The 15,443-nt window shown below is 37.9% G+C and overlaps 1 protein-coding gene across 1 annotated transcript in view; it reads right to left on the bottom strand.

The window, feature by feature from the left end:
* Positions 1–11,034, bottom strand: part of Dnajc10 (DnaJ heat shock protein family (Hsp40) member C10) — a 40,739-nt gene extending 29,705 nt beyond the window's left edge. Inside the window, exons 1-7 of the mRNA XM_034494579.2 lie at positions 10,901–11,034; positions 9,181–9,529; positions 7,704–7,866; positions 5,949–5,999; positions 1,781–1,863; positions 1,397–1,528; positions 818–911 (exon numbers count right to left, since the gene is read on the bottom strand). Of these exons, the coding sequence (XP_034350470.1) occupies positions 818–911; positions 1,397–1,528; positions 1,781–1,863; positions 5,949–5,999; positions 7,704–7,866; positions 9,181–9,384 (727 nt within the window). The 5' untranslated portion in view covers positions 9,385–9,529; positions 10,901–11,034. The remainder of the gene's footprint in view (positions 1–817; positions 912–1,396; positions 1,529–1,780; positions 1,864–5,948; positions 6,000–7,703; positions 7,867–9,180; positions 9,530–10,900) is intronic.
* Between the last annotated feature and the right edge of the window lie 4,409 nt (positions 11,035–15,443).

Below are 15,443 nucleotides of genomic sequence, written 5' to 3'. Positions count from 1 at the left end.
TTATTTTTTAAGACAACAATTATTTAAGAAAATTCAAGCATCAGTACAGTCCCTTTAACCTGCGCTTTGCCTGTCTATCGGCCAGCTACAGTTCTCCACACAAGCTCGCTGCTCTCCATTGCTCTCCTTTAGATTTGGAAAGAGCTGCTGATTTCCAAATACCCAGTGCTCTCTGAAACCTTCCTATTCAAGGCTATGAGAAACGAGTTATGTTTTCTTTAAAGAAGTATATTCTAACCTTTCTTTTCCTAAATTGGGTTGTTTTGTATCTTTTATGCTTAGTTTCTAACCATCAAAGTTACTGGGCTGCATTTCAGTTGCTCACTGAAGTGAAGTGGGATTATATACTCTTACTGCAAACAGTGCTGAACAGTGTTTCTGAAACACAGCTGGTGCAAAATGCATGACTAAGACATTGCTCTAGCTAAGAACTGCCTCATGGATACTTCAAATAGTCAACCTAAAATCACTTGGTGAATTAAAATCTACCACTAGAAATGTTTTTGAACTTTAAATAAACTTTCTGCCGGTAGCCATAGAAGCAGGCACTGCCTCAGTGCTGAGATGGGTGTTTGAAGGAGGTCATGTCCTCCCATCTCACAGCCCTCTACACCTGAACTGCAGCAGTCCTTATGTAAACCCAACCTGCTCTATGTGCAAGCCAGCAGGAAGCTCAGCAGTGACACACTTCCTAAGAAGCACAGGAAAAGATACTTCAGAACATCATTACTGTGAGCCAAATGTACAACTAGCACAGTTAATTCAAAACACTGATTTCAAAACATCACTGAACCCCACGCAGTTAAGAAAAGATTACCTGTTGACAGCTCAGTCACTGTGCTCCTGACATGCTGCATGGCAAAGCTCACTAAGCTTTCCTTTGACCTATCTCCGTTGTATTTCACTGCAGCCTGTTGGTTTTCATAAAAATATCTTTTACTTTTTCATTTTAAAATCCTACTAAATACCTGTGTTTAACATTATTTTGATAATGCAGGAAGTTCTATTTCTAAACAACAGTGTATTTACAAATAATACTTAAGAAGCCTTGACAGTAAAGATCGTATAGAAGACTCTTTTATAACATTTGTAACAATTTAGCTTCAGTTTCATTACTAGAAATTGGGAAAAAGGATGAGATTAGAGCTTTCTATCCCACAAGACAGTGCCTAAAATACCTTATAAACCATAAAACACAGTATGTGTATTAAATATCCTATATGACAGGAACTGATGGTCCCTAAAAGTTTCATAATACAATACAAAAATGTTTATTATAAATTGGCTCCTAAAATAAGAAAAAGCAGAAAATAGCCTAAAAGCTTACACGTTGTTTTCTCTAGTACTTTGCATGTTATAAAGTCTCACAAATCTTAAAAATAGAAATATTCCTTACCATTCCAGACCTGAAGATAAAGAGGCTGGGGTAACTGTTGACTCCTTTCATTCGGCAAAGCATCCGATCATCACCACAGTTGACAGCTCCAATTCGAAGTAATCCATCCACTTCTTTAGCAAATTCTCTCCACTATGACAGGGAAAAAAAAAAACAAAAAACAAAAACCAAGTGCTTCTCCGGTAATGTTTCTTCTCTTAAACATACTTTATATAAACTTAAAGGAGAAAAGTTTTACTAAATAAGGCATATAGGAAAAGTATCTAATAATGGTTTCATAGTCCGTTACTAATACAAAATAATTCCCAACATACTACGCTAAGAAAAAAAGGAAACATCAACTACGAAAAAAGCTTCAATGGCTGGGCTATTAAACATACGTACAGTGGGGGCTAAATCATGGCAATGTGAACATCCTGGTGAGTAAAAGTTTACAAACCACAGTTCTCCAGAGTTGACAGCAGCATCTGAAAGCACATAAGCCATACAGTTTACTGAAGGTTCAGCATATTTCAATCACAAATCATTTTGCTAAGATCAGAATAAAAAAAAAAAAAAAAATCGGTCCTAAATAGTCTACACTGCCCTTATTTCCTGTGGTTTCCTTAGTAGTAGTCTTTCTTTTCAAGCGTCAAGCCCATGTAACTTTTACAAACCTCTCCTAAGGCTATACTTGAATGAGTAGCAGCCTCGTAGGGTAATGACAGTCATGAAGTCATACAACGCGTGGCACAGGAGGCAGGCAGGGCTCATGCTAGTCTGTGCACACAGGAGATAAAGAGGAGCACCAGAGCTGAGACTAAAGCTGTTCCACCACTGACAGCCAGGCTCAGGAAGGCCAGAGCCTCTCATAGATGCTAAAACTGATCTTTGAGGCAGAGTCTCACTGTATAGCCCTAGTAACCTGGAACTTGCTATAAAGACTAGGCTTGCCTTGAACTCACAGGCATCCTCCTGCCTCTGGCTCGGACACTGAGATCAAAGGTGTGTGCTAGTGACCTGTATAACAGAGTAAAGATTACAGTGATTAAATTAAATCCCTTTCCTAAATAAGATCTTTACCTTTGAAAAGCATGCTGTTTAAGAATGCAAGGTAAAGAACTCTGTCACCTTAAAACATCAATACATATTTTTCCTAACAGATTTAAGCCCCATGTAATACCTAGGCAGTAGAATAGAACTACAGAATGACTTGATGAAGACAAACTTTTTGATTTTAAAGAAGGATCACTCTAATATTCTAGATAAAAATATGAGGGCAATTTGCTTTAAGAGTTTTAATACCCAAATCAGCTGTCAGTGATTTTAAAATAAAATTTTCATAAAATTGTAACTATTAAGAATTGTATACTATGCTTATTTTGCTTAATTGACTGGTTAGTTGAAAACATTCAGAAACACGTTTCAGTGGCAAGGCAGTTCCGTAGAGAAACTACAGTTTATCATTTTACACATTGCATGTAAGAGTGCATAACTTAGGATTTTCCTCAGTCATTCTTTAGCCAAGTTGAGGACGTGTTAAACTACCTAGATAATCTCAACAAATGTCATGTTGGCTTAGAGCAGCAACTGGTATTAACTTAGGGAAAGTCTTCAACAGAGTTAATGAAAACCTCAATAGAAAAAGAGATCATCGTATGAATTATAAACACACGATATGGAGCATCTATGGAGTAAGTATCTGCTCAGTTCTCACTGCCTATGCAGTAGTAAGATTAGAAATACACTTTCATTTCATTTATTTACTTAGATTTAGAAACAAATATAGTTTTGCTATGTTGTCTAATCTGGGCAGGAACTCAGTCCTTCTACCTCAGTTTCCCATGTAGCTGGGCTCACAGGCTAGGCCGTTGTGCTGGGCTACATGTATTTTTTAAAGTGTAGTAAAATAGCACAACAAAATGCTTTTATATTAACTCAGTAACCAAAAACAGAACAAGAATTATTTAAAAATGCAAATTTCTTTTAAATTGCAAATCCAGACTATTAATATCTGTATCATAGCTTCTACTGGTACAGAAAATACAGCAGTCTTAAGTTCCTCTTTCTTGAGCCATGTTCAAAATGATGCCTGAACTGTGGCCTTATTTGATGAGGTGTTTTCTACCTTTTAAATACAGCCTAGAACTTGATCACAACTGATGCACTTTTGCACTGTGACAAAGAAGAAGATAATATGCTTATGCTTACTGGAGAATAGGCTTCCTCACAAAAGGGAAAGATCCTGACAGCTTTGAAATCAGAGCTCACTAACTACTACTGTTTCCTCTGGACTGAAGTCAGACACTTGGGGTTCATTCCTGGTAAAAGTGAACTGTGTAATTTAGGCTGAATTTCTCAGTACTAACAACTGAAAACTGGACAAAATATAAAGACCTATGTTGAAAGCCTGAGGCAGTTGTAGTAAGGGAATCCAATGCCAATATATGGACAGTGGAAATCAGAGCCAGTACTGGCCATTGCTAGAAGAGATGCCTGAGGGGCAAGAAACGTCAGAGATTTCAATGGATTAATCAGGTCGAAGGATAAGAGGACTTAAGGGTACAGAAGAAGGGTTCTGCAAGTAGAGATGAACTGGGGCATGACCACAGCACAGCATGTGACCATTTTGTTCTATCTGAATAGAGCTGATTTGAGAGTACTGGGAACTATCCCAGAAGTCACCAAGAATACACACATCATTTAAAAATGATTCTATTTATTGAAAGATTAAATAACTTAAGCCAATAGAAAAAATGGCAGTAGAAATTCCCACACACGTTCAATGGTGGCATCTGCCCAAATACAAGTCTCTATAACCACATTTGTCACCTTCTCTCCATTTCTTGAACTAAATGTCAGGATCATCTTATCACAATTTACTAATGTGGAGAATGGAGCTAGTGTTAGTTAACTATCTCTCAATCATCTCTAGAATTTCATGGCTGAATTTAAAATTATCATTTGGGGTTCTATGTGACCTAATTAAGGAGGCCCTTTTCTGCAGTGACATCTGAAAAATTATAAATTCATTTGCAATAATAAACCTTATAAAGTCTCATTCCTGGGGTCTCACAGAGCACCTAGATGCAGGTTTGGTTCAGTTCCTCTGATTCTGTATGTGATCTCCAGTTTCCTAACCACAAATGCTCCACAAACACTTAGAGATGAGATGAGTCAGACTAAGAACCACACAGGAAAAGAAAGCTACAGAGCTACAGAACCACATAGACTGTGATACAGGTTTTACTTTCACCTGGCAACAAATCGAGTTCCCCTATTTCTTTCATAGAAAAGATGTTGAAATATTCATATATACAACTTATAATGGCACCATATTAAATAGTTAACTACCTTTTATACTGGAATTCACCTATAATAAAAGTTAGTAAAAAAAAGAATCATTGCTTAGAAAGAACTCTACTTAAAAATCTAGTAACTGTACATCTTTCATAATAACAAAAAAGCATATATTTTTTGTAACTAGCATTTTGTTTTAGAGTGAAGTGTGATCATAATATAGCAAAATAAAACTGGAATTCTTTTGAGTACACCTTATTTTGAAGTAGAACAGAAGTAGTAGAGCACTTGCCTAGCATGCTTGAGGCTCTAGGTTCAACTTCACACACACACACACACACACACACACACACACACACACACACACACACACACACAGCAGGCACACATAAACATAGAACACACACACAAAGGTAAAAAAGATCATTATAGCTGTACAGAGGGTACAGAAGGAAGAAGACTGTAACCTGATTTTCTTCTAACATTCTAAAGTGTGATGAGCAGAATAGGGCATTTTACCACACATCATATAGAACATTAAACCTCTTCCATAATAACCACACTTTTGTAAAAGGTAAGAATCAAAAAGTTCTGAAATTACTTTTTTTTGTTGTTGTGAGTATACAGCAAAATAACTTAGAATAATCTAGAATCAAAACCTGAATTGTACAATATTTTTATTTTTTGGGATTCACATTTAGGTATCTTGTTAAGTACTGGCTAAGAAGTATGAAAGTTTCCAAAATTTTATTTTATATATGTGATAGTTCTGCAAAGAATTGAAATCCTTGAAAACTATAGTTAGCAATGGTTATTGAGCCAGCATGTGGGTGCTAGGAATTGAACCCAGGTCCTCTCTGAAGAGTAGAAGGCTCTTAACTCCTGAGTAAGGTCTCTAGCCAGTAGTTCTTCCTAATGCTTCAATCTTTCATGCTATGGTGACTCCCAACCATACAATTATTTTGTTGCTATGTCATAACTATAATTTCACTGCTGAAGTGAGTTATGTAAATATTTGATTTGTAGATGATTTTAGGTGATCCCTGTAAAAAGGTCATTCACTCTCCAAGCTGAGAACCACTGCTCTGGTCCCATGCTGTTGCCTTTATTTGAAACAATAAACTATATGCTTCTCTGAAAAGTTTAATGGACCATGTATATCTTTTTTTTTAAACCTGAAGAATTTTTAACTTCTGATTACATTTAGACCTGTGATTGGGTAAGAGATGTGATTTGTATGTACTTTCAGAAAGTCATATGTCTATAAACTTACCAAATTCTCTTCTTTCTAATGTTATGATTTCAGGATCATCATCATAAATACCTAATTTAAAAAGTGGATAAAAATCATAAAATTAAAACTTTATTAAAACAAATCACTACATAAAAGATTATTCACTCTTGCCTTAGGTATACAAAAATCAGATTACACTGAATTTCAAACTTGAAAATTACACATCAAGTTTAGAGAAAAAGCAATGTTAACTACAGCTACTGATGATTCATTTCAAGACTGACCACGCCTTTGTTAAGTCTTCTCCCTGGGGAGGGAACTAGGTTTCTAGTCAGCTACTAGAATCCAAGTGAATACTTCCCAATCACCTTCTCCTATCCCATATGAAACCCGTTTTGTTTTGTTACTCTTGAAAATAATTACAAACTCACTAAAAGTTGCAAAAACAGGCTGGAGAGCTGGCTCAGCAATTAAGAACACTGGCTGCACTTCCAGAGGTTCTGAGTTCAATTCCCAGCAACCACATGGTGGCTCACAACCCCTGTAATGGGATCTGATGTCCCCTTCTGGTGTGTCTGAAGACAGTACAGTGTATGCATACACATAAAAATAAATAAATAAATAAATGTTTAAAAAAAAAAGAAGTTGCAAAAAACAGCACAAATTCTTATGTATCCTTCACCTAACTTCTCCTAAAGATGATATGCTATTTAATATATATTATCACTTTAAAATATGTTATATTGCTTAAAATCGTATGACTATAAAATCTGTAGAAGCAGATTAAGTTTACTATGGTTAAACTTAATGTGAGAAAACTCCGCATTACTACCTAAAATATCAAAGAACTATTAACAATGGGTATATAAAGTACAAATAGCACATTTTTTTTTTTTCTTTTACAGAGGCCACTTCTAAATAAATATTTTGGACTTTATAGGACATTATAGGACACAGTTTCAGTAGTGTTCTTTGGTTTACTCAGTTCTGCCCTTATAGTCTTATAGAAGTCATAGATCATATATAACAAACGATTAGAAGTACAAGCCAATAAAATCTGATTTAGTTAAGCAAGTAGCAAACCAGGACTTGCTGGAGAAAGTCAGTAGGTAATATATTTAAATATTTTAGAAAGCAAATCAAGTCTTGAGTAAATTGCAGAAATAAATTTAAACTATTTTCTTTATTTTAATATAAAAGCACGTCACGTCTTAGCCTGCACTGGAAGCTAACGAGTGACAACAGGAAACACTGGTTTTGTGACCATACTCCTGATCTGTGCCCCCTCTCCTCTTGCTTTTCTTGTTTATTCTTGTCACCATGTAAAAGCATAATCAACAAAGGTGCCACAAAAGGAAGACAGTGTTTCTACTAGACAAGCTGCCATTACACTTAAAAAAAGTTTAGCTTTTGTTGGAACATGTAATGCTCTTCAAAGTTTTGAAAAGCTTCAATGGTTAATTTCTAATGCAACATACAGCACAAAACACTGTTAAACTAACAGGAACCATATATAAGAATATTAAGTATAATCTGACCAATATAATCTAATATATGTACAGTAATTTCTGAATACCAACCCATTTACCTTTTCAACTCAACTGCAGAGTAAATTAGAAAACTAATCAAATTAACATATATGAAACATATAAACTAAATAGCAGAACAAAACTAACTTTTCTTTCACTCAGACTACAAAAAACTTGAGATCGGGAGACAGCTTGGTGGTGGAGAGCATAGTCCCAGCATGGGTGGGAGGAGACAACTCAGCCCTCAGCAGTAACAGCACCTTACCGAAGTCATAACGGTAGTAGCTCCAGCTCTCATACTGGCCTCCTTGATTATCTTCAAGTCCCTTTTCTCCATATTTGTCATACTTTTTCCGTAAATCTTCATCTTTGAGTACTTCATATGCCCTATTTATTTTTAAAAAATCACCATGTGCGTTTGGGTTATTCTGTTAAAAAATATGAGATACAATAGTTACTTCAAATGTGAGATTTGAATCTTCTTAGAAACACAGCTTTAATTGATCCTAGATATTCCTGAATACTAGGTATCAGCAGAAAAAGCAGGGCAGTACAATAGGACATGAATCATCAAGATGAAAAAAGGAAGTCCTTCTAAGGAAGCGGAGTTTCAAAACGGGAAAAGCTTGACAGTTCTGAAAACACAGTTTCTCATGTCTATATAAAGTATCCAAATAAGATCAATGGGTAAAGATTAGTAATTCTCTTGTAAAAAATGCTGAAAAAAATACGCAATTAAGGAAAAAAACCTAAGGGACCCTTGAAATCTTACTCCAAAATGTGTTACTTTTGTAACAATAGTAATTTTCCCAGCTGAGACTCAACATGAAGTGTATTTTTCAATGCATCAGTTTATTAAGTAAGAAATAATACCAAGATAACAATTCAAAACTGGACTGAAAAAAAGTTACTTTTTTACTGTTTCACAGAAATGACTTCTGGAAATCACACTTGGAAATTTTAAGACAAAAACTTGAAAGACAACAAGAACAAATCTTTAAATATACTACAGATCTCTGGGAAAGATAATTAAGAGTTTAAAATGCTCAGCATTATATAATTGAACAAAATAATTTCATTTATAAATTTCTACATCCAAAATTACCTCCATCATGTCCTCTCATGACAAGCTAAAAATTAATGAAAAAAACTTTAAATACCATCACATTCAAAATACAACTGTTTTTAAAGATTCTTGGGTGCACAATCAAATATTTACAGCTGGAAATCCATTTGGAGCTCTCAAGTTTTCATTTGTAAGTGTGTACGTCAAAAGTTAAAGCCGTGCATGGAAAACAAGACTGAAAGTCAGAGCACACTGTGACTAGCCACTGCTGTCACATCTGCAGGACACTTGAGTTCTGAGGGCAGATTTGTCTCTCTCGTTCTTCACCCGCTTGAATATGAACACAGCTTCATAGACAGGGCTTGGTGTTAGCGTCTCTACTTCTGCTGGAAATCCGTTTACAGAAGAGGTAACTGTGTATTTGATACCAACCAAATCATTGCAGTTTGCTTTTCCTGGTTTTACTTTAACAGATGAATTATTAGTTTCAGGTGGTGGGGATCAAACTCCTGAGCCTTGGGCATGCTGGGCAAGGGCTCTACTTTTGAATTATATCTACAGTTCCCAAATTATAATTTTTGACATTATGCTTAAACATTTCAAATGGTTATTTAAAAATAATTAAAATAGAGACATAGCAAAATAATCAGATATTTAAAAGAGAAATTTTACCTACCGGGTTTTTATCAGGATGTAACTTCAGTGCTAATTTCTTAAAGGCTTGTCTTATTTCTCTACTGCTTGCAGTTTTAGATACTCCAAGTAAACTGTAAAAATTCTGATCTGTGCCCACTACAATGACCACATACAGTATCAGAAGACAGAGACCTATCCTCTTCAAGTCTCTGATAAAGTCATCTTTGTTTAACCAGACTCCCATTCTCTTTCTTATGCAAGTTCTGACTTATGTGAACATTAAGATACAATGCCGGGTCCGTGGCTATAAGAAACACACGTGAGAATCTCTGTCCATATTACTTCAAGGGTCAATCAAACATCTCGGAACACAGCTCAGAAGTGTTAACCTAAAGAGAGCAAACCAGGCCGTTAGAACACTCTTCAAACCAAACATTTATAACATGATTTGCCAAGTGACACAGTCAGCAGTACAGTCTCCACTGAAGGTCACATCACTGTGAATGGCTTCACACACCTATCCTCTAGGCCCCTCCCTTGCCTCTATATTCAGGTAGGCATGTGTGTAAAATCACTCTAGATAGCAGGAAAAAGGTGATGAGTGGTAGTAGCTACAAGAAACACACACACACACAGACAGACTGAGAGATGGAGAGAGACAGGGACAAAAAGGCTCTGGTCAATAAGACTCTACCAGGATAAGAATCAGCAGTATCTCCTTCCTCTCCCAGCCCGATGCCCTTTTCCAATATCTTTTCTCTTTCAGCCCCTTCCACGACTGGAAAGCTGCTCAGTTTTCTTTCTTTAATCTAATCTCATTTGTAGAGAATGCCTTTGTGGGAAATAAAAAGAAGCATAAAGCTTTTCTAAGAGGGTTGAACCTTTTAGATAACCGTTTAAGAACATCAGAATAAAAACAGGTAACTTAAAAAGCAGGCCAAAACACGTGGTCTCAAGTGTTAGCACTGAAATTATTTTATAAAAAACAGAATTAATAACTGCAAATCAGTTCAATTTCACTGTAAAGCTCCTGTCTGGAGTAAACAAAAATAGGAAAACAAAGAGAACCAAGCATGCTTGAGGGTAAAACACTAGCATTTACCCTTACAGCTAAACTAGTATTCTTTAATATCTTAAAATGCTTTGGGAAAAAAAGATCTAACTTCCCTAACATCCCAAGTTTCAGCTCTCTTCATTGAAGTCCAGGTATGTTTCTAAATATTCCTCTTTACCAGGGAATAGGCCTCACCTCACTTCTAACTCCTCCTTTTCATCTCTCCCCCCCCCCCCCCCCCAATATACCTTTGTAAAATATACTGCTAGAAAAACAGAAATATCCAGACTGACAACCACCAGGAAGGAAAACAAATGAAGAACAAATCTCAATGAGGACTTTGGGATAAGGTGTCCCTCGGCTCAGGGTGGTTCTCAGGCAGCCTGGGAATAACTGAACAGCCCGGAGCCAGTGAGGCTGCAGGTAAACGCAATGTTAATGATGGATGGTGCCATCGCTACAGAGCGGGATCCGGGAGAGGTCAAAGACAGAGGGTACGGGGCTGGCAAGAGTGCGTCTGAGGTCACAGGTCGGACCTGGGAGAGAGAACCCGAGTAAGAAAGTGCGAGCAAATGGGGGCCCGCAGAGGTAGGGTGTTAGGAGCAGTGAGAACCGGCACAATGGGGGGAACCGAGACGGTGGGATGCAGTCTAGCCCCTTCCCTCCCTGATGTCCCCGCGGTGTGTGGAGTCCGGCCCGCGCCCACCTCGGCGTCCTCAGCTACTGCCCCATCCTTAGGCCACCGAGCTCAGGACCCGGCAGGACCGGTCGCCGCCAGCGAACGCGCGCAACAGCAATTCTGCCGCTCCCGTCGAGCCGGCGGGGAGGGGCGGGGCCTGGCGCGGGGCATTGTGGGAAAGGCATGGGGGCGGGGAGAAGGCCAGAAAGCGGCCGGTGGGGTTGGACGGGTGCGACGGGTGGGACCGCATAGGCTGACGTGGCCTTATGTGCAGCTGCTGCGGCGGCTGCGGGTCCCGCTCTTAGCCAGAGATAGGGAGGAATCCCGCAGCGCGGCCCACAGGCATTTTGCGGCACTACTCAACCGCTAGCGGAAGGAAGAGTGAGAAGCCCGCCTTTTCCGGTCCCGTTGCCAGGGCGACGGGAAAACCTGGGTGAAGAGATCCGGCTTGAGAGTCCTCTCCAGAGGTTTGGTTAAAGGGTGGGTATCATTTGAAAGGGCAGATTTGGCAGAAAGTGGAGAACTCGCCTGAATTGACCCCGTTTGCAAGGGACCGGACAGAATAATTAAATAAAAAACTTTCTAGAAATAAAATTATTTACAACTTTTGTGTACCAACAAACATGAAGCGTTCTATAGGATTTCTGGGTTTGTAAATCTGCCTTCTGGTCCTTTACTCGATTTGATACAGAAACTGCATTTTTTGAGTCACGACACTTTGACCACTGAAGTAGACATACTTAAAGTCCCTGAAAGAGGAAACTATGGAAACTGATAGTCATAATTTGAAATAAGTAGAAATTGATAATAAGTCTTTGGGTAGTAAACCAGATGTCAGTTAATAATTTTATGGGTGTAGGACCTGTTGCTAAACCAACATATTGTAGGAAAGAAGCGGAAGTATAACGAACAAAGGCAGAAATATCAGAAACAGCCTGAAGTAGCAGCTGTTAAACTGGCCGAAGTACACATGCATTAACTCACTCCTACAAATAATCTTGGGAGATACTGCTGATTATTATACACGTTTCAAAATGGGTAAATAAATGGGTAACTGAAAATTGAAGAAAATAAGATTAACACTTAAGCAAACTAGTTCATTATGCCACAGTGATCCAAAACTGCTGAGAACAAAATCTGAAAGCAAAACAAAGAACTGAAGCATCAAGTGAAAGCTAATAGTAGGTTTTTGTTACCATGGTGAATACATGACTATATCTTTTAGATGATAAGGAAGCTTCTTAAAGGTTTATTGTAAGGAACTGGAGTTGCATCTTACATAATTTACAACTCCTGAAGGAAGGATACAAAGGAGACATGCTTAGGAAAGGGAGAGCAGGGAGAACACAAGAGACACAGGCAACATGTTGCAAGTAAAGCAGTATGTGAATCTCTTCTCTGGGATAAGTACTGGTGCCTAACATGAACAAAGACTAACTGCCCCCCAAGAAATTGGATAATGGAGGGACACATTAGTCTGTTAGTTATTCAAATATATTTGTAATTAGGAAGGAAAATTACTTAGTGAAACAAAAAGAAACACAGACTGCAGCAAGACAAAAAGGTAGAAACGGCCACCCCAACAGCTTTCAGCTCATTTTAAGAGGTTTTATGGCTCAGTGGTTAAAATTACTGGCTGCTCTTCCAGAAGACCTGAGTTCAATTTCCAACACCCACATGGCAGCCCATAACTATCTGTAACTGCAGTTCCAGAGGATCTGGCACTCTTGCACAGACATGTAGACAGAACACCAATGTACATAAAAATAAACGACTTTAAAAATAAATTTTAAAAGCCCTCCTCTTTTCAATGGGAAGCTGAAGAAGAGTTTTAAATGATGAAATGTTTTATGTAAGGATGACTTTGCTTAATTTGAAAATGACCTCAAAGTTACAAGGAATTAAATGTGTAGCACAAAAAAATTGTTTTTCTCAATAGTTTGGGAGTAAGTTAACTTCTCCCATGACCTCCCAAAACTAGTGTGCATTTTTCACAGATGGGATACTTTCTTTTATAAGTACAACCTTCAAAAACATGAAGTTACTGTCAACACATTATCGATGTGTAGTCCACAAATGTCAGATTCCGGTTTTTCCAGTTATGAGTAAGACTTGCCAATAGAAGTATCTAGTAAGGAGCTATTTTTTTTTCTGTTTATCACAATAGTGTTTTAGACTTTCTTAATGAGAAATGTTTATCCAGTTTTCCCTAGATTTCAAGGTCGTAAACTTATATAGAATACAGGCCAGTTATGTTACACATTCCTTCCTATTTTTATTTGACTGAAAGTTCTTCATGATTCGATTTAGGTTGTGTACATTTGACAGACATGGCTAATTTTTTCAATGAAAGAAAAATTATATAGATGGTTTGGTAATAAATTGGCCATGATGAGGAAGGATATTGAAGACATATCTTTATTTTAGATAACTAAAAAGAAGGATACCCATTTTAGCAAGACCAAGATATTCATTGTCTGAGTAGAAATATCAAATCTCAACATTGTAACTGCATCATTTATGCATGAGACACATTATAACAAGAAGGGTACTTCCCTTTAACTTTTAGTTTTATCTGGGGAACTAAGTATCATTCAAGATTCAGTATGTTTCTTCTGCAGACACTTTCTACAGAAAGTGTATCTGACCACTTTTATATTTTACTGTTACACTAATCACAACATATTGCAAGAACGTCTTATTGGCTGGTTTATAGTACTGGTTCTTTGAGATCAGAAATTTGGTTTTACTTCTTCACTCAATGCCTCATTAGAAGAGACCTTGGCATCTGTTCAACACATGCATTAGTGTGGCATGAAGAATCAATATTTGGTTTATACAAAGAGCAAGAGTAGCCCTTTGTTCCTAAAGCTATGGTTAGGGGCTGAGTAAAGCGCACATTCACAGGACAAAAATAAATGACAAATGAGTGATAGAAACAGTATGGTCCATATGGTGAATTTTAGGGTGACATGCTCAGAGAATTAGAGGAAAGTATGTGGGATTCTAATAAAAAGCGTTTCTAAAAGTATTTGAACTTTCAGAATTGGGTACATCCTGCAGTCATTACCCCTATTCCTTCCACTCACAGGAAGACTTGAGTGACTTTGGATAAGTCACTCAAGTGCAGTCTCTATCTTCTGCATTCTTAGTGTGAAATGACAACTATAACTAAAACTGCATATACTTCATATGTCTCAGTCACTATCTAAAAACACACCATTAATACATTTAATTACCCCAACAACCCTCTGAGGTAAGCAATGTTATTGGCAATTCTTTAAAAAAAATGAGTTTATTTCTTGCTTTTAATTATTATGTGTATGCGTGTGTATCTGTGTTTGGACATGTGCAGGTGACCTCAGAGGACAGAGGTGTCAAGGCTCCCTGGAGCTGCTGGAGTCACAGGCAGTTGTGAACCACCCAACATTGGTTGTGATAATCCAACTCAGGCAGTCCCAGCAGGGAGAGTCTGAGCAGTCAGGCAGTAGGCAGTGAGAGCTTACTGGCTGAGCCGGCCCTCCAGGCACTGTTGGAATTCTACTTAGGAGGAAACCAAAGCAAAGAGGAGGGTAAGCCTCTTGCACTCATCACATAGTCAGTTGTGATAGACTTTGGATTCCATCATAGGTAGTCTCTATCAGAAATATGCCAAAACAAATAACACAGTAATACAAGACAAAATCTGGAAGGCAAAGGAGTCTGGACAAAGTTTGAAGGAGACAAGGTCTAAGGTCCCCAAGTCCTGACCCTATGGAGCTGAGTAGAGCTGCCCACTCCAGAAACAAGCTTTGATATGTGTTATGTTGTGCCCATGGAAATGTAGTGAAAGCTAAATGCCTGAGGTTTTATAGGAGCCAGACACAAAAATATCTCCTTAGCAGCTGTCGACGCTCTGGCCTCCCAGAAGGAAAGGAGGTATTTCAGCTCAAATCACGTTGTGTAGTTCAGGCACTGCAGGGCCAGTCTTATCATTCAAAGAAAGTTTAATAACGTGGGAGGAAACTATTGACCAGCTAAATTTCTGGATGCTAGCCAAAGGCTAACCCTTTGAGAAGAACTCCTAAGAGCAGCTGTCCTGCTGGCTGTGATAACACTTTACTGTGTACCTAAAGTCACCCCTACCCTCTCACCGGTTGGGTGGTACACAGAGCCAGCACCTTCTGCCACAGATTCAAGGACGTCATGAGCTTTGAAATATCAAAGAACAGGTTTTGTCTGCAAGGTGGGAGGAGGACAAGTTAGATTTAGAAAACTGATTATTGACACAGCACCTTCTTTGTGAACATCAGAGAGAGGTTGCCGGACATAGGAGCAACATATATCTATTGGCTGCAGTTTGTACTTAATTACAGAAAATATTTGATTGATGTTTGAAAATAACATATTCTATAAGTATTAAACTAGTCAGGGTTCTCTAGAGGAACAGAATACAAAGAATAAATTTATATTGAAAGAGAACAACAACCTAGCTCTGTCAAAAGGAAAACAATATTGTGTTTAATAAATGTTTAAAAAGAGGGTTGATTAGACTTTTTAAGAAACAGGATCCTCTCAGCCTAGACTGACT

This window comes from Arvicanthis niloticus, chromosome 2 (genome assembly GCF_011762505.2).
Source record: "Arvicanthis niloticus isolate mArvNil1 chromosome 2, mArvNil1.pat.X, whole genome shotgun sequence".
Classification (NCBI taxonomy): Eukaryota; Metazoa; Chordata; class Mammalia; order Rodentia; family Muridae; genus Arvicanthis; species Arvicanthis niloticus.
The sequence above is the reverse complement of the archived record's forward strand: the minus strand, read 5'-3'. Positions and strand labels throughout refer to the sequence as shown.